General features: G+C 39.8%; 1 protein-coding gene across 1 annotated transcript; it reads left to right on the plus strand.

The window, feature by feature from the left end:
• The first annotated feature begins 1,475 nt into the window (after window positions 1-1,475).
• On the plus strand, window positions 1,476-24,182 carry LOC117483061 (chloride anion exchanger-like). The gene is made up of 21 exons (XM_034131215.1): window positions 1,476-1,576; window positions 3,149-3,310; window positions 4,265-4,404; window positions 7,137-7,247; window positions 8,274-8,434; window positions 9,481-9,645; window positions 11,060-11,212; window positions 11,961-12,043; window positions 12,981-13,128; window positions 13,388-13,501; window positions 14,505-14,582; window positions 14,664-14,759; window positions 17,074-17,180; window positions 18,774-18,843; window positions 18,974-19,066; window positions 19,162-19,257; window positions 20,168-20,395; window positions 21,107-21,161; window positions 21,646-21,791; window positions 21,872-21,931; window positions 23,740-24,182. The coding sequence occupies exons 2-21, from the start codon at window positions 3,183-3,185 to the stop codon at window positions 23,758-23,760; spliced, it is 2,253 nt and encodes a 750-aa protein (XP_033987106.1). The 5' UTR covers window positions 1,476-1,576; window positions 3,149-3,182; the 3' UTR covers window positions 23,761-24,182.
• The last annotated feature ends 921 nt before the right edge of the window (window positions 24,183-25,103 follow it).

The following is a 25,103-nucleotide window of genomic DNA, read 5'->3' on the forward strand; positions in this document are numbered from 1 at the left end:
GCTCTTCATATATATACATTGTATATACTAACGTCACAAAGAGATATTTCAATATTATTGAGGCAGCTATTTCTCAGAAAGTTCTTAAAAACTATAGGCGCTTTCACACCAAGTACTTTGCCGTACTTAGTTCATCAGAACTCTTTAGTTCTCATGAACTAAGTACAGTTCGCGTTCACACCGGAATAAGTCCCTGAGGGAGGATTAGGCAAATGAAGCCGCTGACGTCACTTCTTCTTCTTCTGCTTTGGGTTTACTGGCAGGCCGCAAACAACTTCACGGCGTATACTGCCACCCGAAGTCCCCGGCCGGAAGTCCCCGGAGTTGGGGACTGGCTTCAGTAGAAGCTGCTGGGACTCCCAGCAGCTTCTACTGAAGCCTTCCGAGTAAATCGCCAGAACGCCGACACCTCCTCATCTCCACCGCTCCCATGTTTTCTTTTGTGTTGCCATAAGTTAGTCTCTCTCCGTTTGTGCGCTGGGCTAATGCTAATAATGCTAATGCGAGGAAAATAAAATGGCGGATTCACAAAACCTTTTGGGAGTTTTACGGGGCGTGGTTTGCAATCCGTCCAGCCAATCAGAAATGGGAACCTTTTTCTCCCAGGAAAGTACCTGCTCTCTAGCAGGGACTGAAAAGGGGGTGGAAAGGTTCTCATGAACTAAGTTCTAGTTCCGGATTTTGTTGGTGTGAACGCACATTTTCTGAACTATATCGGAACTATACTGGGAAAAGTACTGCGGTGTGAAAGCGCCTTATGCTTTTATAATAATAATGGGACAAGAATAAGATCTCAAAAAGTGGCGAGGGCCTAAGTTGACACCTACGTTATTTGATCTTATCACACCCTGGATAGTTAGTTAGTAAGTGTTTTTGTTTTAGTGTGTTTTGTGTTATGGCTAATGCACATTTGTTTGTTTAACGTCACATAGTTACTGTTCAAATTCACCTTCCAAAGAGGAATTTCAATATTATTGAGGCAGCTGTTCCTCAGAAAGTTCTTAGAAATCTATGCTTTTGAAATAAATAAGATCTCAAAAAGTGGCGAGGGCCTAAAGTGACACCTACGTTATTTGATCTTATCACACCCTGGATAAATGAATCTTGGAATACAACTCTTGCATTCACAAAAACAAATTCCTGCAGCAAACTATTTTTACCCATTGAAGTGCACTGCTGCAGCCGACCTTCAGGAGTGTTTCCCATCCTGAAAAGCTACTTGATTTCCACTTCATAACAATGTCCTGCCCTGTCCTGTCCTGTCTGTCCCGGCCACATCCTCCCTATCCTGCCCATCGGTACAATATCTTCCAAATGCTCTTTGGGGGCGGAAAAGTTTCAGCTGAAAGTTGCAGGTTCCAGATATCAGTACGAACAATGGTCCAAAGGATAAGGCAGGATTTATCAACAGGGGCTTCATAATTGCTTGTTAATAATTACAGTCGTGATAAGAGGCGGCAGAGGTGGCATTTATTGATGGAAAAGCTGTCTGAGGTGCCATTTGAACTCCAGGAGCAAGAGGAGGAAGAAGAGAAAGTGGAGAGTGTGGATTTGAGAAAGATTAGGACATTTTCAGGTAGGATATAACACTTATTCGGATAAGGAAATGTTGCTTTTTGAATTCATTTGGGTGTGAAGTCTTTACACTTTCCCCTTGTTCATGTGATGTTTTGTTTCTTTCTGTTAACTGTCAAGTGGGAACTAAGTATTCTTTTGTAAGTTTCTGTGTTTCTCTTATTTTCCTACGATGCTGTTATGATTGGCAGTGAATATGAAGGACAGACCATCTATTTCTATTTATTTATTATATATATATAAGATTATTTTCTTCTCCGTGCTCCTTTTCGGGTATGGTGTGTTTATAGAGACATGTTTTGTACATAATTGTTATACATTAAGTTGTGCATACATTGATCGGAACAAATACAAATGAAATGAAATATCACAGGATCTTTATAAGTAGACAGAATTCCAGGGATGCTGCTCCCATCGATTTTGGGAAAAGTTCAGTGGGAAAAACCTCTGAGGTGTTCCTGTTTCTACATCTCAAAAAGAGCCTGACACCAGAGGTGGGCAGTTGTGGAGTACAAATACTTCGCTACTGTACTTAAGTACATTTTTCTGGTATCAGTACTTTACGCACTACTTATTTTTCTGACGACTTTTGACTTTTACTTCTTACATTTTGAACACAAATACCTGTACTTTCTACTTCTTACATTTTGAACACAAACACCTGTACTTTCTACTTCTTACATGTTGAACACAAATACCTGTACTTTCTACTTCTTACATTTTGAACACAAATACCTGTACTTTCTACTTCTTACATTTTGAATACAAATACCTGTACTTTCTACTTCTTACATTTTGAACACAAATACCTGTACTTTCTACTTCTTACATGTTGAACACAAATACCTGTACTTTCTACTTCTTACATGTTGAACACAAATACCTTTACTTTCTACTTCTTACATTTTGAACCCAAATACCTTTACTTTCTACTTCTTACATTTTGAACACAAATACCTGTACTTTCTACTTCTTACATGTTGAACACAAATACCTGTACTTTCTACTTCTTACATGTTGAACACAAATACCTGTACTTTCTACTTCTCACATTTCCCAAACAGGCTGGTTCCTTTAGTTTGAATGTGTGTTTGGTGGCGTGATCATTATTATTTAGAGTCATTGCGTGCCTATTGATTTGAACACGATCCGTGTATCCATCATTTCCTGGTCTTCTCTAAAGAAGAGGGACCAATGAAAACGTTGTCATGTTGCCGTTGTTCAGCATGGAAACATTCATTAGCTAACAATGACATTATTGTTCTATTAATATAAAGGGAGGTCAGGTACTCTTTAAAACAGCTGCTAGTTATGGGTACTTTTTACTGAAGTACATTTCAAAGCCCTCTTTACTTGTACGTTTAGTCAGTACTTTTTAAACACAAGTATCTGTACTTCTACTTGAGTAAAGGATGTGTGTACTTTTACCATCTCTGCCTGGCACACACGGTGCAGATGAGGACTCTGCCAAGTCTGTTCCTTTGTTGTTGGCTGTTAATGTTATTTGATAATTGAGGTTCAAAGGCAGCACAGGACCCTCTTCCCTTAACTTAATGTGATAAATGGCCCTCAGATCCCCAGAGAGACGAGGCAGCAGAGAGGACACGATGCGTCCTGGAGCTCAGCAGTACGTGGTGGCCCGGCAGCTTTACTCCGAGGACTCCTTCACCGAGGACCATGAGAAGGTTTACCGCCACAGAAAGACCATGTTGGACCACTTCAAGCTGTACTTAACGTAAGAAAAACATGCAATGCTTGTTTTTAGGTTGGTTTTTGTTTCCTAGGAGGATTCTGACCTGTCATCACAGCACAAGTAACCTTTGATGTTTGGCCCTTTATAGAGAAGAGAGTGGGTTAACTTCCTATTTCACAAGTTAAACGGTATTTTATTATTGTGAAACTTAACTATAACTTCCAGTACAACATATAAATATACTGTCCATACAGTATTATAACCTAGATCATATGAATTGCAATGTTGGATGTATTTCTATGGTGAATTATGATCTTCAGATTTTGTAAAGTAAAGAAGAATGTTTGGTTCTTGCTACAAATACTTTTATATTCAAAAATAAAGCTTTGGGTACAATACTGTTTATGACATATAAAACATGTAATTGATTTTGTCTAAAAAGCATGTCTAGAAAGTAAGAATCATGTTGAGCACTTCACTTTGTTTTTTGATCATGTTTTGATTCATTTATTTGGTCAAATCCATGGAGACAAGGAGAAAATGGGTTTTGGTTGAACAATTCTTAAGACTTTGTAAAGTGTAGTTTACTGTAAAATGTTAAGATAGTTTTTTGACGGATTTCTAACCACTTATTGTTCCAAATTATTACATATTTACTTGGTCATAGTAGCAGCAGCAGCAAATATGCAAACATGACACATTTGACCCTGTTCTCCCCTAGTTACGCTTTAGTTTAACCCAATTATCTGTCTTGCTTTCCTGCCTCCCACTCACCAAAATTCAACCTTTACGTCTATGTATACAAATTCTATATTTCATACTTACATAGAACTTGCTGATACTTTGAATATGATGTAGTGTCTTTACTTAAATCCACTGGAATCCCTTTGATTATATTTAAGTTCTGTATCCCAAATATCTCATCAGATAAAGTTGTTTATAGCTTCAATGCAGTGAGTGTTTATTTCACATGGGTTTTTCTATTTGTTTTTGCAGATGGGACGCCAAACGAGCCAAGAATGCCGCTCTCTCTCTGCTGCCCATCATCAGCTGGATAAAAATCTACCAAATCAAAGAGTGGCTGATCGGTGACATCGTGTCTGGAGTCAGCACTGGCCTGGTAGCTGTCCTGCAAGGTAAGAACGATTATCAACTGCAAGTGTTTCACAGAATCTCATCTCTTTAAAGGTAGGGACACACCAAGCTGACACCAAAGAACCGACACAGACGGACCCCCGACTGTTGTGTCGCCTCGCGTCTCCTGCGTCTTGGCCATGTGTCGCACTGGAACACACCGCAAAGACTTCAGCCGACGGCCAAGTAGCACGTACGACCTGCGCATGCGTGAGTGGCAATAACTCTCCTTACCAGCAGGCGGCGGTAGTGTGTATTCGTCATTCAAAAGAGGCAACAACCGGAAGACAGACTGCGTGATACACCGAGAGAAGAAGAACAGACTGCGTGATATAAACAAACAACAAATAGCGTGTGCGTTCCATTTTCACTCTACAGCGAGAAGCTCATGGGGCTTTCCTGAACCTGTGTCGAGAGCTGGAGTTAAATGAAATCTCAGATTTGCCTTCTTAATAGTTTGTTTGGGTCCCTCACTTCCGTTTCGCTTCTCATGCACTGATTCGTTAGCTGAACAGCCAATCAGAGTGGTTTATTTGACCGACAGCCTTTGGCCGAAAACCTACTGATTCGACATGTTGAATCGGTAGGTTTTCGGCCAAAAAGGTGTCGGCACGGCCGAAAAGACACAACGGTGCGGGACACACCGATCTGAGTAGGGCGACGGGACGCTCATCGTCGGCCTGACATCCATCGACGGCCAAAATCGGCTTGATGTGTCCGGGGCTTAAAGGAAATGGTTTAGTGTCTCTACTGTCTACATGCTTTAATGTTCAAAAAGCTCTTTATTTTTCTCATACTGCCTGTGCTGCAGCACCTCTTTTCACCCTCTGTCTGAAACCAGAGCCCAGTCTGCTCTGATTGGTTAGCTGGCCGGCTCTATTGTGATTGGTCAACCTGCTTACAGATGTCCCGCCCAGTGGCGACTGGTGGAAAATATTTTAGGTGGGGCTGTGGAAATGGTGATCAAACAATACTAGGGGGCATTTTTTTGAGAAAAGACCCCCTAAATTATGACTTCTGGTGATGTTAGAGGGGGGGAGGACAATTTGAGGCTTAAAAATATGAGAAGACTGATCAATACCTCCATAACTTCAGTGTGGTTAGCTATGAATCTTCCAAAACTTCCAAACACCTTGTCCTGGACATAGTTTCTACAGCATAAACTGTGCTAACAAACTGAGATTCCACAGATTCTAGAAATATAAGTATCATCACTGAGCGATCAGAACTCGGGGACAGGGGAAGCAAATACAGACATCACACGACGTAGCTTTAGGTAGCAAAACACGGAGATATGCTCACCTTTTGCAGAATAACAATTCTGATCAAAAACGAGAAAAACGCAGTTGAAGGTTAATCCATAGGTTAATCCAATGTGTCTGTCACAAATGATTGATGATCCATAATTCCATTTTTATGTCAAAAACAGAGTTTTCATTAGCTGCTAATGGTAGCTTCCAGAGTGTATGACAGCTTCCTGTTTTGTCTCCTTGGATACGAGTCCAAACAACTCACAGACTGCACCGGGCGCTCACGTAGGAGCCCTGTGACCATCAGATTTGACGACGCTGATTGGCTGAAATTATGTTTCGGCGGCATAGTTTAAAGATAGCAACAGTTGGCTTCTGCTGCACTTGCTGCACTCTCGTCTGGGCGCTGTGCTAGCGCCCAGACGAGAGGGAGTAATGATACACGGGCAAGGCCAGGCAGGAAACATGTGACTTATCAGTAACTTTAGACATCGTAACACAATTTTAAACGAGATTTTATTGTAGATTATACATTTTACTGATACCAATTATATAATATTTACCTTGTTTATTAAAAAAAATATATATATTTTTTTTTTATTATTTTTTTTTTTAATGTGGGAAGAGGGGGGGCGGTGCCCCTAGCGCCCCTATGGGCCGGCCGCCACTGGTCCCGCCCCTTATCCTATCACGTACAATGTGTTGCCAATAGAAGTGCAAGTGTTACAAAGGGATGTTTTGCCTTTGCAGACCATTTACATGCACTAAAACCTATGACACACTACAGGACAGACGAAACCTCAAAGAGCTTGATAGGGCCTCTTTAAAAAACGGTCCAAAAGTCCCCGTTTTTGGCACAATAGCTCAATCGTTCCACTGAACACTTATCAGAGACGAGGACTTTCATGACGCAGTTTTACTGTAAGCTCACTCAGACGTCAGATAGTGAAATGAAGATGAATCGTTTATCGTTATCAGTAACCTTGTTCCCACGCATCACCTGATCAAGAGAGGTTGACAAATGCATTTTTAATCACGTAGCGTTGGTATCGGTAGAAAACAAATCCTGTGTTTGAGCATTCCCAGGGAGGGACACAGATCTTGTTACTGATTATTAGCCTGAAGGGTAATCGAGGGGCTATAAAATAACTATTTATACTTCTGTACACCTCTCAAAATGAAAAGTTATCCTAAAACAATCCTATAACTTGTTGCTTGGCTTGTCCTTATATTTCTTTGTGGCACTGTTTGATCATTAACACTTGTCTAATCTCATGATGATAACCTCTCATATACTGTCTGAGTTGTTCAAAATGATAAGCAGCAGGTCTGGGTTTGTATAATAAAAAGCACCGAAGAATGACAGAGTGTTCCTGTGGGTTTTGAGTGTAATCACAGCTAATAGCACCTACTGTATAAGAGAAGAGGAAACAACAGCATTATATTAGAAATGTGTTCATTATATGCATGTTTTTGTGTCTCAGGTCTGGCGTATTGTCTGCTGGCCTCTTTGCCGCCCTGGTATGGACTTTTCTCCGCCTTCTTTCCCGTCATCATTTACTTTTTCCTGGGCACCTCCAGACACATCTCAGTGGGTAAGACCAGTTTAAACCCTGTCCCTATAGCTGCTTTTAAGAAACTACAACCCAGCTAATCTGCTGCCCACACATCCTTTACTCAAGTAGAAGTACAGATACCCGTGTTTAAAAGTACTCTGGTAAAAGTAGAAGTACTGACTAAACTTCTTTACTTAAGTAAAAGTAAAGAGGGCTTTGAAATGTACTTCAGTAAAAAGTACCCATAACTACCAGCTGTTTTAAAGAGTACCTGACCTCCCTTTATATTAATAGAACAATAATGTCATTGTTAGCTAATGAATGTTTCCATGCTGAACAACGGCAACATGACAACGTTTTCATTGGTCCCTCTTCTTTAGAGAAGACCAGGAAATGATGGATACACGGATCGTGTTCAAATCAATAGGCACGCAATGACTCTAAATAATAATGATCACGCCACCAAACACACATTCAAACTAAAGGAACCAGCCTGTTTGGAAAATGTAAGAAGTAGAAAGTTCAGGTATTTGGGTTCAAAATGTAAGAAGTAGAAAGTACAGGTGTTTGTGTTCAAAATGTAAGAAGTAGAAAGTACAGGTGTTTGAGTTCAACATGTAAGAAGTAGAAAGTACAGGTATTTGGGTTCAACATGTAAGAAGTAGAAAGTACAGGTATTTGTGTTCAACATGTAAGAAGTAGAAAGTACAGGTATTTGTGTTCAACATGTAAGAAGTAGAAAGTACAGGTATTTGTGTTCAAAATGTAAGAAGTAGAAAGTACAGGTATTTGTGTTCAACATGTAAGAAGTAGAAAGTACAGGTATTTGTGTTCAACATGTAAGAAGTAGAAAGTACAGGTATTTGTGTTCAACATGTAAGAAGTAGAAAGTACAGGTATTTGTGTTCAACATGTAAGAAGTAGAAAGTACAGGTATTTGTGTTCAAAATGTAAGAAGTCAAAGTAAAAAGTCGTCAGAAAAAAGTACTGATACCAGAAAAATGTACTTAAGTACAGTAATGAAGTATTTGTACTGCACTACTCCCCACCTCTGCCTCTCTGCAGGTCCGTTCCCGGTGTTGAGTCTGATGATCGGATCAGTCGTCACCCGGCTGGTTCCAGATGTCGGTCCGCCTGCAAACATCACAGGGTTTGAAGGCCTGTCGATGGACGATCAGAGGGTCCTGGTGGCCTCCTCTTTGACCTTCCTCGTCGGTATCATGCAGGTGAAACGCACTACAAATCATCCTCTTTCAACACTGTACAACATCATCCATTATAATGATCCTAAATTAAGTGTATAAGGGCATGAATCCCCTCCAGAAGTAGACGTTCTTTTTTTTTATTTTGACCATAGCACTGTGCACACCCTGAGTTATACAGGTGTATGCTCACATAAACCACCACATCCTTATCATTAAATCACCATCATTGCAATATATTGTCCAAAATACAACCTCCTAAATCTTTGCACAATCTATATTTACAGCCATCAAGCATTGGAATATGCATCCGAATGAGCTTAAAACATCACATGCACAGTCTTTCCCTCTATGCTCCTAAGATGCAAAACATGCATATTGATACAGCACTCTTGACAACATAGTAAAACATTAATTGATATATTATATTATTACTGGAGTGTATTTTATAGACTTGTACTTTGATCTGTTTTTGTGCGATAGAGACTACGTAATGTTATGTTTGAACATGCTCAAGGACTGCTGATAGATATGAGATATTAACTCAAATCTGATCTTCAATTGAAACTACATTTCATTTAACCGGAGGTGGGAAGTAGTGGAGTACAAATACTTTGTTATTGTACTTAAGTACATTTTTCTGGTATCAGAGCGACTTTTTACTTTTACTTTTTTTGAACACAAATACCTGTACTGGGTCGTTACGTCACTTGGTTCCCGGAAGAAAAAAAATGGAAAAATAAAAATCTCCAACGAGGCGTTCTGGGGCAGCATAGACAGGTCTTTTCTGTGTTAGAGTTTTACTCGCTACAGGGTGTACTTTGAGGGTTTGTGACTTTGCAGACCGTTTACATGCAGAAAAACCTTCATAACACACAAGGGGACGGGTAATAACCGAAAAAGCATGACATGACCTTTAAGTACATTTCGAAGCCCATACTTCTTTACTTTTACTTGAGTAAAGAAGTTTAGTCAGTACTTCTACTTTTACTAGAGTATTTTTTAAATACTTGAGTGAAGGCTGCGTGTACTTTTTCCCTCTCTGATCACAACCCCTCTCTTTCTTCCAGCTGGCGATGGGTGTCATGCAGGTTGGTTTTGTTGTGATGTACCTGTCCGATACTCTGGTGTCCGGCTTCACCACAGCCGCTGCCGTCCACATCCTGGTGTCCCAGCTCAAGTTCATTTTGGGATTAACGGTTCCAGGCATCAGCGGACCTCTCTCTCTCATATATGTAAGTTCAGACCATCTCTCTCTCTCTGATCACAGTCAAGATTCAAAGGTTTTATTGTCATATGCATATAAGCTACAGTGTAGAAATGGCAATGAAATTATTCTGACCTGAGCTCCTCCAACAATGAAAGCCTTCTAAATCTTTTTGTAGCCTTCACCTAACTTGTGCCTTCCTACAACTTTATCCCGGAGGTCTTTTGAAAGCACTTTTCCAACCATGGTGATTTGTTTGCCGTACCATGCACTACTAGTAGTGGAATCCTCTAGAAACAGCTGGTTTTATTCTCAAGTAATCAAAATCACTTCAATTGATGTCAGGTGGGGGACCATTAGCCTGGTGTTTGATCTGGAAGTTGATTGGTTGCACCTGAGCAAGTTTATAATGGTACACTCCAAGGGGCTGATCACTTAAAGGGGACCTATCATGCAAAATGCACTTTTGTACGTCTTTTATACATGAATATGTGTCCCCGGTGTTCCAGGGAACTCACCAAGTGTCAGAAAACACAACCCTCTCTATTTTCCTCCATACCCAAATCTCTAAAAAAGGGGCTGCAACGGATCTGATAAAAACTGATCCAGATTTGAACAGTGTCCTGACGTCAGTAAAGTGGCGCTACGGCTATTGGGCCAACTCCACCAATCAGGAGGAGACAGCCACGGCCATTGCCGTTCGAAAGCGCTGGAGACGCTGTAGTACATATGCCAGGCCTCTAGGTGGTGCTGTTCTCACTGAATCAGCCCTTGCAAAAACAGGGGTAAAAAAGTGCAAATTGAGCGAAATGAGGCATGGCTAAAATGCATGATCTGTTTGGTATTTTGAAAAAAAAAAAGTATAAATATGCCTTATATAGGTATGGTCCTACACTATATTATTCAAATATAGCATGATGGTCCACTTTAACCAAACCGGTTATTTCACTTATACATTTGTATTAATTGTCCAGAATTTTTTTTAATTTTAATTTTCCTTTGATTATGAGGGTGATAATGTGTACATACAGCTAAAAAAAAGTAGGATTTAATTAATTTTAATTTCCAGGGTGTAATGTGACAAAAGGTTAAGATTTTCACAGGGTATGATGACTTTCTATAAGCACTGTATAATAAAATACAAAAAGGTCAGCGAGCATTTCAAGGATTCAAGGCTTTTATTGTCATGTGTACATAGCTACAGTGTAGATATGTCAATGAAAATCTTAAGTCACAGGCTCCTCCAACAGTGCAACACATTAAAACTGATAAAATAGTGCAAGAAGAGTCTATAAACAAATAATTGGAATATGATATATTAGATGAATAATTGGTAAGTTGCAAACAGATCATTGTTATGGATGTTCTTTCAAAAGTGCAGGTGTTTAACAGTCTTATGGCCTGAGTCCTGCATCTGTTTGACCTGACTTGTTCTTTTTCAGACGCTGGAGATCATATTTAACAAAATCACCTCCACCAATGTGTGTGACGTGGTGATCTCCTTGGTGATCATGGTGGTGGTGTTCATCGTGAAGGAGCTGAACGACAGATTCAAATCCAAGTTGCCGGTTCCCATCCCTATAGAAGTTATCATGGTGAGAAACGTAACGCAACACGATCCTGAAGCATGTCTCTATAGCAGGGGTGTCCAAACTTTTTTCACCGAGGGCCACATACAGGAAAATATACGAAGAACTGGGCCGCTCACTAGAGGTATTTTGCCTCATAAGTTAAGTTTTAAGTCAGCAAGCTCAATCAAATGTAGGTAAATTATGCTTCTTACTTGAATATGCTTTAAGAACCTAAATCCCAGCTCTCCAGATGGTTTACTTTTTGTAGTTATAAGACGTGTTAGCAGCTCATCCCTTAAAACAGAAGCTTCAGATTGATTATAATAAGAGGAAATATGAAGGGTTTATTTCAAGCTTGTTATGTAAATAAGTTATGGGCTTTTTTCTTATCAACTAAGATTATGTTAGAACATGTTTTCAACTTTAATTGACTGAATTTATTAGAAAATTGGGCTTATTAACACATGAATACTGTAACATATATATTTAAGAAGCACAATATAAGACAAGCAGAAGTTTATTATACTTAAATCATTATACTTTTTGAATTTGCTGAGGGCCGTTTCAAGATGGTCCGCGGGCTGCATTTGGCCCCCGGGCCGTAGTTTCGACACCCCTGCTCTAAAGCCTGAGGAGTAATAATGATACCGCTACTGTTTATCATTAATCTGATTTATGACGTTCTTTATGGCACTCGTGTCAGTTCAAGGTGAACTACTCACTAACTAACTGTAAGGAGTTAATAAAAAATGTCTGTGTTTGTCTCATCCAGACGGTCATCGCATGTGGAGTATCATACGCGTTTGACTTCAAGACAAGATTTGGCATTGAAGTTGTCGGCTTTATTCCACAAGGGTAAGATTTTGATTGATTGATTGATTGATTGTGCTGCAGCACAGGCGGTATGCGAGAAATAAAGAGCTTTTTGAACATGGAGACATGTCACAATAGAGACACTACATACTAATATGAACCTGAAAATTAGCATAATATGTCCTCCTTAAAGGTCACCTATTATGCAAAATCCACTTTTTCACGTCTTTTCTACATCAACATGTGTCCCCTCTTCTTCATGTCTCTTCTACATCAACATGTGTCCCCTCTTCTTCATGTCTCTTCTTCATCAACATGTGTCCCCTCTTTTTCATGTCTCTTCTACATCAACATGTGTCCCCTCTTCTTCATGTCTCTTCTACATCAACATGTGTCCCCTCTTTTTCATGTCTCTTCTACATCAACATGTGTCCCCTCTTCTTCATGTCTCTTCTACATCAACATGTGTCCCCTCTTCTTCATGTCTCTTCTTCATCAACATGTGTCCCCTCTGTGTGAAGAGACTCTTAAAGTTTCAGGAACAAAGATTCTCTCTCTTTTTGTCCTGATCCATTTATATAAAAACCTGTCTGAAAATGAGCTGATCAGATTTTGGCCACTTTATGATGTCATAACGATTTTTTGGCTTGTGTAACCATTAGCCAATCAGCAACCAAGGTAACCCCCCACACCTTATCACCTGAATCTCCTCCTAGAGCACCATTGTGTTCTTTTTAACCAAATCTCTCTCAGAGGGGCGTGGGGAGGGGCTCCTTATTTTCATCTAAAGTAACAGACAGAGAATCAGCACTTTTGAAACAGGGCTGAAACAGAGGGGATTATGGGATGCTGCAATGATCTGTTTGGTGTTTCAGCCAATCAGAGACAGGCTCTGTATATATCTGAGACCTGTGATATATTGATGAAAAACAGTATAATAGGGGACCTTTAACATTAGGGTTTGTATATCTGTCTTCAGGTACGAGCCTCCGATGGCCCCAGACCTGGACATCTTCCAGGAGACGGCAGTTGAAGCTTTTCCAATGGCCATCGTGGGATTCGCTGTTGCCTTCTCCGTGGCAAAAGTGTATTCTGTAAAACATGACTACACCATAGATGGAAACCAGGTGTGTGATAATGCTGACATGTACACAATGTTGGGAGGAAGTACTCAGATCCTTTACTAAAGTACAAATACTTTGGTCTTAAAAAAACTCCTTTAGAAGTAAAATTCTTGATTTAAAATTGAAATACTGAAGTACAAGAATGTCAAAAAAGTACACTTGAGTAAATGTACTTGGTTACTTTCCACCACTGTATGTACAACATCACAGTAAAAGCTACAGGTCTAATCAGGATTTATATAAAAATATGTCTTTTCTGTAGGAGCTGATCGCTTTCGGAGCCAGCAACATCTTCGGAGCTTCTTTCAAGTCTTTTGCTGCGAGTACAGCTCTGTCCAGGAGCGCAGTGCAGGAGAGCACAGGCGGCAAAACACAGGTAAAATAATATATAATATACTTTTAATTTCACGTAGATTCTAACCCTTGAAAATATTCAAATCTGAGACTAAATCCAACAAGTTTGAGCCATGGTGATCCCATGTTTTGTTGCATCAAAGTGTCAAAGTACTTTGTAGCATAGTAAGATATTTTGGGGGAAATTTGGAAACATTGAGTTGCTTTCATGTCAAGAGTTCAGTTGGAAGAGTGTTACTACGTTTATTAAAATATGTAACTTTAGCTGCCTGTCAGGTGGACTTTGTTAGCTTCCGAGAGAGCCAGCCTTGTTGTTTGAACAATGTTTTTAAATTATAACTCATATATTGTGCTTTATTTCCCTAAAACACATTTTAACTGAAGTCGAGGTTTGTTCAGAACAAGTGCAAAATCGTTCAGTTTTCGCTGAGTGGCGTGGAAACCTGTTTGCATGAGTTGAAGGCTTTCGAGTTAAGCAAAATGTAGCATGATGGGAAAAGCCTATTAACGTTGGTTTTTCTCCCGATGTTACCGTGAACCAAAAATGAAGATAATTTGCTTCACTTCTGCTAATAATCTCACAGGGTTGAAACCTGAGAGAAAACCAACATCTTACAGCATAACTACATATTGTATTTGCTATTTTTATGCTTGGGTTTTCCATACACCTCAACTCCATTGAAGCATACTGTATTCAACATGTGTGGCACCGAGGGAAGATTGTGGTTATTAAAATATGTCACTTTGGCTAGAACACACAGTCAGTTAACGTAGCTTAGCACAAAGACTCATAACGAACCTTTTTTTCATGAATTACATTTTAAAGTGTTAACTACCGATCTTTTGGATGTGCTGGTTATGTGGACTGAAACCAACATCTTGCAGCATAACATTACATTAACATTTTTCTACTTGGGTTTTCCGCACACCTAATCTCCATTGAAGCATATTGTATTTAACACGTGTGGCACAGAGGGAGTGTTTGTCACCTTTACAGTCAAACATACCTGTCCTGTCCTTTTCAGATCGCAGGTTTACTGTCAGCTATTATCGTGATGATCGTCACACTGGCCATTGGATTTCTCCTAGAGCCGCTCCCAAAGGTAAACATTGGATCCGTCTCAATCTACCGACATGGAGTCTAAACTCAGTGAAATATAACCTTTGACCTCTTATTTTACCAGTCTGTGCTTGGAGCTGTGGTCATCGTCAACCTGAAGGGCATGTTGATGCAGGTTAGAGACGTCCCTTACCTGTGGAGGAGGGACAAACCAGACTGTGTAAGTACTCACAGAGACACACACCATGGTACAGATACAGTATCATACTGTTATATGCAAAGATATATATATAATATAATCAGAAAGTACAATATATAATAGTTATTATCAACAAAGCATAAGAAGAGAGTCCAATTAGAAGCCTAAAATATATTCACTTTGCCAAATATCTTACAACAGGTGACCATTTCTCTAAATACAATTCCATCTTGAGTTGTAGTTTCGCTGTTATATTTTCCATACAGTTTACAACCTTAAGTCTTTGTGTCCATTGGTCCAAAGTTACGCAGCGTCCACACGGCGGCGTGCGTTGAAGCTTGCCGGTGAGCGTGTCTGAAACTCGACCAACAACCAATGACAGGAATCTCCCGCCCCGGACACACAAGCACGCGGTTTGATTGGCTAGAGTTTGTACTGGCATATGATTTGATTGGCTGACACTTCCGTCGAAGCTTCAAAAGTTGAACATTGCTCAACTTTTGAAGCGAGCAACGTAAGCTCTAGCCAATCAAACCGCGTGCTTCTGTGTCCGGGGCGGGAGATTCATGTGATTGGTTGTTGGTCGAGTTTTCAGACACGCCCGCCGGTAAGCTTCAACGCACGCTGCGTACGGGAGGTGAGGTTCAAGCCAGTTTATAGTAATCATTTTATGGGCTATTAATACCAGAGCTCTAAGCATAACAAAGACATTTTTAAAAGAGCACAAGTCAGAAAAGATGGACGCCAAGTTGTTGGTCTTGTTTCCAGCTTTAGCAGTCACCTCGTGTTAGCTTGATATACGCTTTATTTTGTATTTTGTGAACATTGTAGCAACATATCAAGATGCAGTTTCTGTCCAGTTGATTTAATAACGTGACATAAATAACACAGAAGAACTAAAACATGTTATATTATCAAAGTGTTCTACTGTTCATATGGGGACTCTGTTTTAAATAATGATCTCGGGTATAGCGAGGTATCTGAGTTTCCAAGTACACTGAAAAAACTGAAACGTTGACATTTAATTAAATATATTATGTCAACAAATGTATCTGATATTCCCATTTCCCTTTACATCTGGAACGCAGCATTACAGATTAACGCTCATTTCGCACAACCAGGCAGAAAAAAAAGTTGACCTTTGCCACCCTCTTCAGAATCAGAATCAGAATCAGAAACGGGTTTATTGCCAGGTAGGTTCACACATACGAGGAATTTGACTTGATGTCGTGGTGCAAACATAAAATATAAAACAAGAAATCTAACATAAAACAAAAAATCTTTAAGGTCACTGTAATAAAGTATAGTTAAATAGCAATAAAATAAAGCAGTAATTTACAGCGAAATGGAATGCAATGAGTTATAGAATATGAAATATGAAATATGAAATAAGAATATGTGCAGTAAGCAGTATTTGTGTGCATTAATGTAATGCATATGGAGTCTACGTGGCTGAGGTAAAGTGTCAGTGGGGGGGCCGGGCCTTGTTTAAGAGGTCGGTAGCGGAGGGGAAGAAACTGTTCAGGTGGCGAGAGGTTTTGGTCCTGATGGAGCGCAGCCTCCTGCCAGAGGGGAGGGGGGTGAACAGTTTGTGTCCAGGGTGGCAGGGGTCGGCCACTATCTTCCCTGCCCGCCTCAGGGTCCTGGAGGCGTGCAGGTCGTGGAGGGATGGCAGATTGCAGCCGATCACCTTCTCTGCAGAGCGGATGACACGCTGCAGCCTGCCCTGTTTCCTTCCATCATTTTTTGTATTATTAGTCGATTTATTGAACATGTCAGAAACAAAACAAACAATAATAATAATTATAATAATAATTATAACAAAGAGAAGCAAAACAAATAAAAATTCTCAAAGTCTCTGTCATGTGTAAAAGGGGTAAGAAGAAGCTTCAAAACGTTTCTGGTCTCCCTCTAGCGTACATTGTTCATGAAAATAAAAGATGAGGTCATCATCAGCAGCATCCGTGATATTTGATTGTTTTAAACAAATACTTTTTTTTGTACAAAACAACCAAAAATAAATAACTTTTACAACGACAAGAAATAACAAGCATGAGTTCACAGGTCCGGCTCAGAACCATTCAGGGTTTGGTTTCTAAATAATAGTTTTAGTTTAGATCAACTTAAATATTTCAGCTCATCATTACAGTTATTCCACAGATCAACACCTTTTGTTGAGATGCAATGAAGTTTGGAATTTGTTCGTATGGATGTTTTTTTTTTAAATGCTGTTTCCTCTCAACATGTGTACGAGTTATCTCCGTGTGAAAAGTCCCTGGACGTTACGAGGTCATTATTGATTTGCGGCTTTGAACTTAACCATCCTCTCCATCAGGTGGTGTGGTTAGCTACCTGTATTGCATCCATCTTTTTGGGGCTGGACCTCGGGTTGGCTGTAGGTCTCGGGGTGGAGCTGCTCAGCGTGGTGCTCAGGGCTCAGTTGTAAGTATCTGGATGCTTTCATTTTTATCTTACACACTCCCCCTCTGGATAAGGACTGCAGGTGGAAATGAGCTATTAGCTCAAATCTGGCATAATTAATCTATTCTCTTTTCTGAGATTAATGAATTTGTATGTATGGTCCTTGTTGAAATAAATACATAACATATACCCAGTGACTGGCTGATGAGTGACCCCTTTATTATTCTAAATGTCCATAACGGTCCATTATATATATTGATATGTATCTGTCGCTAGTGTCTGTATTATACTGTGTATTTCTATACTCTCCAGAGACCCACCCATTGATTTTTGTCCATTACTTTGAGTTATACTTGCCACAACATTAAGTCCAATTGTACTGCACAGAAGACATCCTGGGCTTTTCAAACATATGACATATGTGGGGGTGTGGCTTTGAAAAAGATAATTTCAATGTATTTCAAAATGGCGTCCATCAACACAAGCACTATTTATAGAAAGAGAAATGGTAAGTTTGTAATTTTGTAATTACCAGTGTTGTGAGTTCAATATTTTAAATAATTATAGTAAGGGAAAATCTTAGGAGTTAGTGTAGTGAGTTTTCAGAGCAGTGTAATAATTATTTGATCTAAAACTAAATGTGTTTATGAATGTCCTCTGAGGAGGACATCGGGATTTGCTAACTTTTTATCTCCCCCATTTTACACAACACAAATGGAGTCCACTATGGGCCAAAACTAACACGTAGGTTTCTGTAGGGTTCATGGCAGACGGATGCAGTGGGAACACATACCTCAAATGCCTCAATTCAATCAGGAGAGACGGTTTTGTTGTAAGAATACATATTTATTGCAGAGATACACAAATTAATGTAATGGTGATGTTGGCGATTAGGCCCCGTTGTGCAGGAAGTATCATTCGGGAGGGTAGAACCGATCCGATGAAACCCCCCGGGGGTCTAGACACTGGTGGTGGTGAATGGATAGTTGGGTCGGTCTGAAGGGGAGTGGCTTAGCTTGACCCTGGATTCAGAGGTGAAAAGGGGTGGAGGAGGGTTGCGTCGAGTCACCTGAAATGACAGCTGTCAGAGGGGGGAGAGCAGATTTAAAAGGTTTGGCAGAGCGCTATGATAGGCTCTTGGGAATAGAGCGAAGTGATTGGTTAAGCTGGAGAGTGACGCCCCCGATCAACAGAGTAGTTACATGGGAATAGTAATAGTAAATGAAGAGTAAAGACGGTCTTCCTGGTTGAACTTCATGTGTCAGATGTATGTTTGTTTATATCACATGTCTATATATATATATATATATATATATATATATATATACACACATACTGTATATTTTCACAGTATATTATACTTGAATAACTCTGCACTTTCTGCTTGTTTTACATTTCTGGTTAGATGCTAATTCGTTGTCTTAGTACTTGTACTCTGGCAATGACAATAACATTGAAACTAATTTAATCTGATCCAAACATTTGTTATATAGAATAAACTTTTATATATGGCAGCATGCAGTTCTCTGTTTGATAAATGTCTGTTTCAAGAAAGTCCATAGTGCTGCAATTATCGAATTCAAAAATGTTATTCTTTTTTCTTTCTTTTTCCAGCTCTCGCTGCAGTGTGCTGGCAAACATCAAAGGAACTGATATCTACAGAGACAGAAAGGACTATATTGATGTAAGTAACACAAGTTAAAGAGGCCCCTGTTGTGCTTTTTGGGGGGTTTTCCATTTCCTGTAGTGTGTTATATAGGTTTGTGTGCATGTAAATGGTCTGCAAAGGCTAAAATCCTAAAAACTCTCTCCAGATATATGAGCCGGAGGGAGTGAGGATCTTCAGGATACCGTCACCAATCTTTTTTGCCAACATTGACTTCTTCAGGACCAAATTAGTGGAAGCTGTAAGTACAACATGTGGATGTATTTTTTTTTAATATCTGAAACTTAACAATTTGTGTTTGTCCCACACATCTCATTCACACTAATGTCTCCTCAGGTTGGATTTAACCCGTTGAGAGTGTTGAGAAAGAGAAACAAAGCGGTGAGGATGATCCGGAAGCTTCTTAAGAAGGGAGACCTTCAGTGGACATCAGTAAGTAATGACTTTGACCTCAGTGACAACAACAACACACTTTCACAATCGCCAATGGCTCAGTACATCCATTTTTTTTTTTTACACTGTCATTGTTTACCCTACCTGCTTTGGTTTGAAATCTGTTCAGGTTTAGCAGTGATTAAATACATTTTAATACATAATAATGGACCTAAAACCTGCATTTTCTTTCTAATACCCAGCAGGGGGCGACTCCTTTGGTTGAAGTCCAATTGTATAGAAGTCTATGAGAAAATAACCCCATACTGTATCTGTCTTTACCTATTACCTCAGTAAATATTGTCCTAAGAGGGTTTCTGGTCTTACGGCACGTCCACACGGCGGCGTGCGTTGAAGCTTCAACGCTTCTGCCCATTCACTTTGAATGTCACACTTTGCCGAACTGCATTGTGGGAACGTCGCCTCGCGTTGCTCGCTTCAAAAGTTGAGCAATGTTCAACTTTTGAAACTTCGACGGAAGCGTCAGCCAATCAAATCATATGCCAGTACAAGCTCTAGCCAATCAAACCGCGTGCTTGTGTGTCCGGGGCGGGAGATTCATGTGATTGGTTGTTGGTCGAGCTTCAGACACGCCCGCCGGCAAGCTTCACGCCGCCGTGTGGACGCTGCGTTAATCTCAAGTTCTGAGTCTTTTGTAACACATCATGATGTTTTTTTCTTTTTAAATGGTCCTATATTGAGTGAAATAAATTATTTATCGCGGTAGGCTTTAGGGCGGGGCTTCCTTATGATTGACAGGTGGCTACCAAAGACTATTGGATTCAGCTGCTCTTTCGTCTGGTTTTTCACGAGACAAAACCACTGATTAAAAGCTAACTCACCCATCTAAGTGCTCCATTCAGCTATTTCAATGACTACAAATTGCATGAACAGTGTCTTACCGTTACAGAAAGGCTTCACAAATGCCTCCTGTAGACCCCTCAAAGAGTCGGAGGATGAGAGCAACATTGAGGAGTTGGACCTGCCGACAGACTTTAAGGATCTTCCCGCTCGGATCGACTGGAACGCCGATCTTCCCGCAAACATCAGCGTTCCCAGAGTGGATCTCCACAGCCTGATCCTGGACTTCGCTGCTGTCTCCTTCCTGGACATCTCCGCTCTGAAGGGACTCAAAACGGTGAGTTGCAGTTATTTCAATGGGCCCTACTTTAGTTTTTTTGTGCATGTAAATGGTCTGCAAACGCCTCCATTGGACTCCTTTGTTTACCCCCATAACATAGTGACATCACTAAGTAAATAAGAGCTTTTTGAACATTAAAGCATGGAGACATGTCACAGTAGAGACACTAAATACTGATATACACCTGCACATCAGCAGGAGAGGACTCTTTAAAGTAGAGACACTACATACTGATATACACCTGAACATCAGCAGGAGAGGACTCTTTAAAGTAGAGACACTACATACTGATATACACCTGAACATCAGCAGGAGAGGACTCTTTAAAGTAGAGACGCTACATACTGATATACACCTGAACATCAGCAGGAGAGGACTCTTTAAAGTAGAGACACTACATACTGATATACACCTGAACATCAGCAGGAGAGGACTCTTTAAAGTAGAGACACTACATACTGATATACACTTGAACATCAGCAGGAGAGGACTCTTTAAAGTAGAGACACTACATACTGATATACACCTGAACATCAGCAGGAGAGGACTCTTTAAAGTAGAGACACTACATACTGATATACACCTGAACATCAGCAGGAGAGGACTCTTTAAAGTAGAGACACTACATACTGATATACACCTGAACATCAGCAGGAGAAGACTCTTTAAATACATTAAAAAAATCAATCTTCTTGACCTTCCCTACAGGCGCTGAAAGAGCTGATTCGGGTTGAAGTCGAGATCTACATTGTGGCTTGTGATAGTAAGTATTAAACTGCAGTTTTTTTAAAGTCATTGCAATTGTTAATTGAACTTCTAGCAGACACTTAAACACACGTTTATTGTGTGAAGTATCTTCATGTGTTTCTAATAAACCCTAAATGTATAATTATTGCACACTTTACTTTTCCAGTTCCTTACAAAATGTAACACAAATGTCTAACCTCAAATCCTTTCTACCCCAAATTGCTTATGCATTAATTGTCCTGCCCAACAATGCACTCCAACCAATGCATCTGTATTCCTTATTTGGTTATGTCTGGTATCAAAATGCAATTAAAGCAAACCATTTTTACTGGAAAAGATTGATTTAAGGAACATTTCTTTTGAACTGATACAACCTTTTTAGGAGTGTGTTGCTTTTAGAAGAGATAGTGGCCCAACATGCATGACTGATATAATCCTTAGTGTCATACATTCTGTTAGTTAGTGCTTTGACTAACCTCTTCCCTCTTTCTTCCCTGCAGCTTACATCCTTCAGAAACTGCACGACTGTTCCTTCTTTGACGATGAAGTTCTCCCGTCGATGTTCTTCCTGACGCTGCATGACGCCATGCTGCACATCCTCCAGAAACATCCAGAGTCCACGGAAGAGAAGTCTCACTACGACAAGGTGAGGAAGACACATTTTATTAAGTTAAAACAAAGCGCTGGGCATACACAATATACTAACCTCTTTATGTTGCTCTGCAGATAATAACATCAGTCACAATTCATCACCCTGGAGGCAGCTTGAGGAGCAGAGATCGACACGTACGTATCTGTTTTTGTAACCATTTCCTTTTATGTATTGGTTTATTTTAACTAAACACAAACTACTAAATGCACCCGAGTCCCATCTCGATTAGACAGAGCAAGGACGTTGACACAGCCTGTTTTAAAGACTGCCACACTACCAATAGCTTATGTTTTTTCCCCTTCGCTCGCCAAAGAATAGAAGTCAACGGGAGGCGAATGTACATTTTGCGCGAGTGTGAACATGACTTAAGACCAGGCTTGGAGAGTAACCGATTGCAAATAACTGGATCATGTAGTCAGGATACAAACTCTGTATTATCTTACAGTTACATAAAAGAGATATTACAAAATTGGGGATTGCTAGCAGGATTACAATGATATGTCGTAAAGCACATGCATACATTTAAAAAAAGTTAAACGAGTCTCAAGTCAAACTGTAGTTCATCATTATGACCTCTACTTCAAAGTGGAAATGTCTCCACCTACTGCAAGTTTGAAACACTGAGCTTTTATTAAATGTTCTCTTACTGTAAGCCAATAGACCACTTCCTGAATATGCTTAATAGAAAAGCAGGTTTTTCTAAAAAGCAAAAACAAAGACAAACTCTGAGCAGAGGACACATTTTTGATAATAAATATGTTGTTCTCTTGTCTTAAAGCAGTATTGATATGTATTTTCACTTTTATTTATCTGCATTGCATTTGGTATTGAGGTAATCCAAAAGCAAGAGAAAGAAATCAGGTTACATTACTTTTATATTTTGATACTCAAATGTACTTTAATAGGTTACTGATTACAGTTTTTACAGTAACTAGTAATTGTATAAAGAAACCCTCCCAAACCTGATTGAGACAAACAGTAAACAGTACACTTAAAGGTCCCATGTCGTGGCCATTTCTACTGATCATAATTCCATTGTTGAGGTCTACTAGAATAGATTTATATTGTTCAATGTTCCAAACTCACATTGGTTTCTCATACAGCATCTCTGTATAGTATGTGTATTCACTCTCTGCCCTAAACGGCTTGTTGGAGCTCCTGCCCCCCCCCTCCCTGTGAGCCCAGTGGCCGTCTGCGAGACACACCGAAACCCAGCCCGAAACCAGCCCGAGCACACACACACACCCGCAGCCTGGCTGGGAGTTTGTGTGTGCTCACACACAGACTCACAGCCTCGCCCCGCCGTCTCAGGGAAGAGAAATCGGCGGAGCTGCAGCTGAGAAAAGATTGAGTGTGTGTGTGTGTGTGTGTGTGTGTGAGGAAGTGGACCAATCCACGGACTTAACCTAACGGCTCCACGGATTGGTCCATTTGGACCAATGGGTCCATTTGGGTATGGGCACGTCACTGTACCCAGGAAGAAAACAATGGAAAATGAGAAATCTCTGGGGCAGCATAGTCAGGTCTTTTCTGTGTTTTACTCGCTACAGGGTGTACTTTGAGGGTTTGTGACTCTGCAGACCGTTTACATGCAGAGAAACCTTCATAACACACAAGGGGACGGGTAATAACCGGAAAAGCATGACATGGGACCTTTAATAATGGTTAATAGTGAGTTAAATGAATGATAAAAGCTTGTTAGTAAAGTCCTATAGATCTGATACATCCGATTTGAAAATGGGAAAACTAGCAGGTGATATTGAGTATTTGTATCGCTCCGAGTTCAGGAAATGAGGATGCCAGCAACGCAAAAACAACAATTGCAAAATATTCCTGGATTCTGAAAATGTATAAATATAATGCTAAGCTATGATGGCTAATTGTCTTAGCACATAGCTTCCTCCTATGTGTTTTAGAATAAAATGTCCTTCTCCACCCACAGGATCCAGAGACCAAGTTCTAACTTCTGAACGAGAAGAGGATGATTCCTTGGAGAAAACACCAAAAAAAAAAAGACCAAAGAGTAAATGTTTTACAAATCAAGCTGTACAAAACACTGATGTAACGACACACTGTCTTTGACTTTATACCTTCGATGATCTGAGTTTACATATGCAGTGTTTACTGTAATGTAGGAAATCTAATTTCATGGTATTGATGTTTTTTTTATACTGTATATAGTGAATTTGTAGAAAATGTAGGTGCAATATATATGTTTTTTAGTATTTTCTTGATAATGAGAATGAACTGACTTCTCGACACACGGGGAGCAAAGCAATGTGAAAAAGAGTGAATGTGCAGCGACTGAAATAAATATTGTATCTCTCTAAATTATCACAATCAATGTTTCTGTGTGTGTTTTGTAAAATATTAATTCCCCAAATGTCCACCTTGTTTTGGGTGCTACCCTGATACTGTTCAAAGATACAGTACATTTACTCAAGTCCTGTACTTAAAGGTGGGGTAGGTAAGTTTGAGAAACCGGCTCGAGATACACTTTTTGTTATATTCCATGGAATGCTCTTAACATCCCGATAGCAATGAATATCTTAAGTGCTTTGACAAAAAATCCATACAAAATGTCATCTGTGGAAGCTGTAATACTGTAAAAAGTACGACCAATCATCTGAGCCGGCCCAGCTAAAATAACTGGATGGCCTACCTGCCTGTCAGCCTTCCATCTGTGCACAAACTTATCTCGTGCCCTCATTGGTCATGTGCGCGTTCGTGTGTGTTGGAGGAGGGGCTCTGTAAGGAAGTGGCAGATTTGTTTCCGGCTGTGTATTTTCAAATTCTAGCGATCTCGAGCTGGTTTCTCCAAAATTACCTACCCCACCTTTAAGTATAATTTTGGGGGTACTTGTACTTAACTTGAGTATTTACATTTTTTGCTACTTCTACTCTACTACATTTATTTGACACTTGTCACTTTGTACATGAATAACATGTTGTTGTACTTATATGATATACATTTCCTACTGCTGTTACAACATTAAAACACTCAAATATAAAGGGATAACAACGATAATACGATATCTTATATTCATACGAAAAGTCTTTCTGACAATGAGTACTTTTAATTTCGGTACATTTAGCTGATTATACTTCAATACTTTTACTTAAGTAGAGGATTCAAGTACTTTCCCCCCCCCACTGGTACACAGCAATAGAATACAATACACAAAATTCCCTTCCATGAAGTTGCAACACTTTTTTAACTTTAGGTAACCAACCTCAAGTGTCTCTTTTCATTTGCCTTCAGACATGTCATAGTAGAGACACTACATACTGATATACACCTGAACA

The sequence above is a fragment of the Trematomus bernacchii genome, unplaced genomic scaffold (assembly GCF_902827165.1).
Source record: "Trematomus bernacchii unplaced genomic scaffold, fTreBer1.1, whole genome shotgun sequence".
Classification (NCBI taxonomy): Eukaryota; Metazoa; Chordata; class Actinopteri; order Perciformes; family Nototheniidae; genus Trematomus; species Trematomus bernacchii.

What these genes read in the sequence shown, in the direction of transcription:
- LOC117483061 (XM_034131215.1), top strand. Translation starts at nt 3,183, where the DNA reads ATGCGTCCTGGAGCTCAGCAGTACGTGGTGGCCCGGCAGCTTTACTCC. An exon ending in CTCCAGACACATCTCAGTGG is followed by an intron (nt 7,248 to 8,273) that starts GTAAGACCAGTT and finishes GCCTCTCTGCAG; the next exon opens with GTCCGTTCCCGGTGTTGAGT. An exon ending in CTCTGAAGGGACTCAAAACG is followed by an intron (nt 20,396 to 21,106) that starts GTGAGTTGCAGT and finishes CCTTCCCTACAG; the next exon opens with GCGCTGAAAGAGCTGATTCG.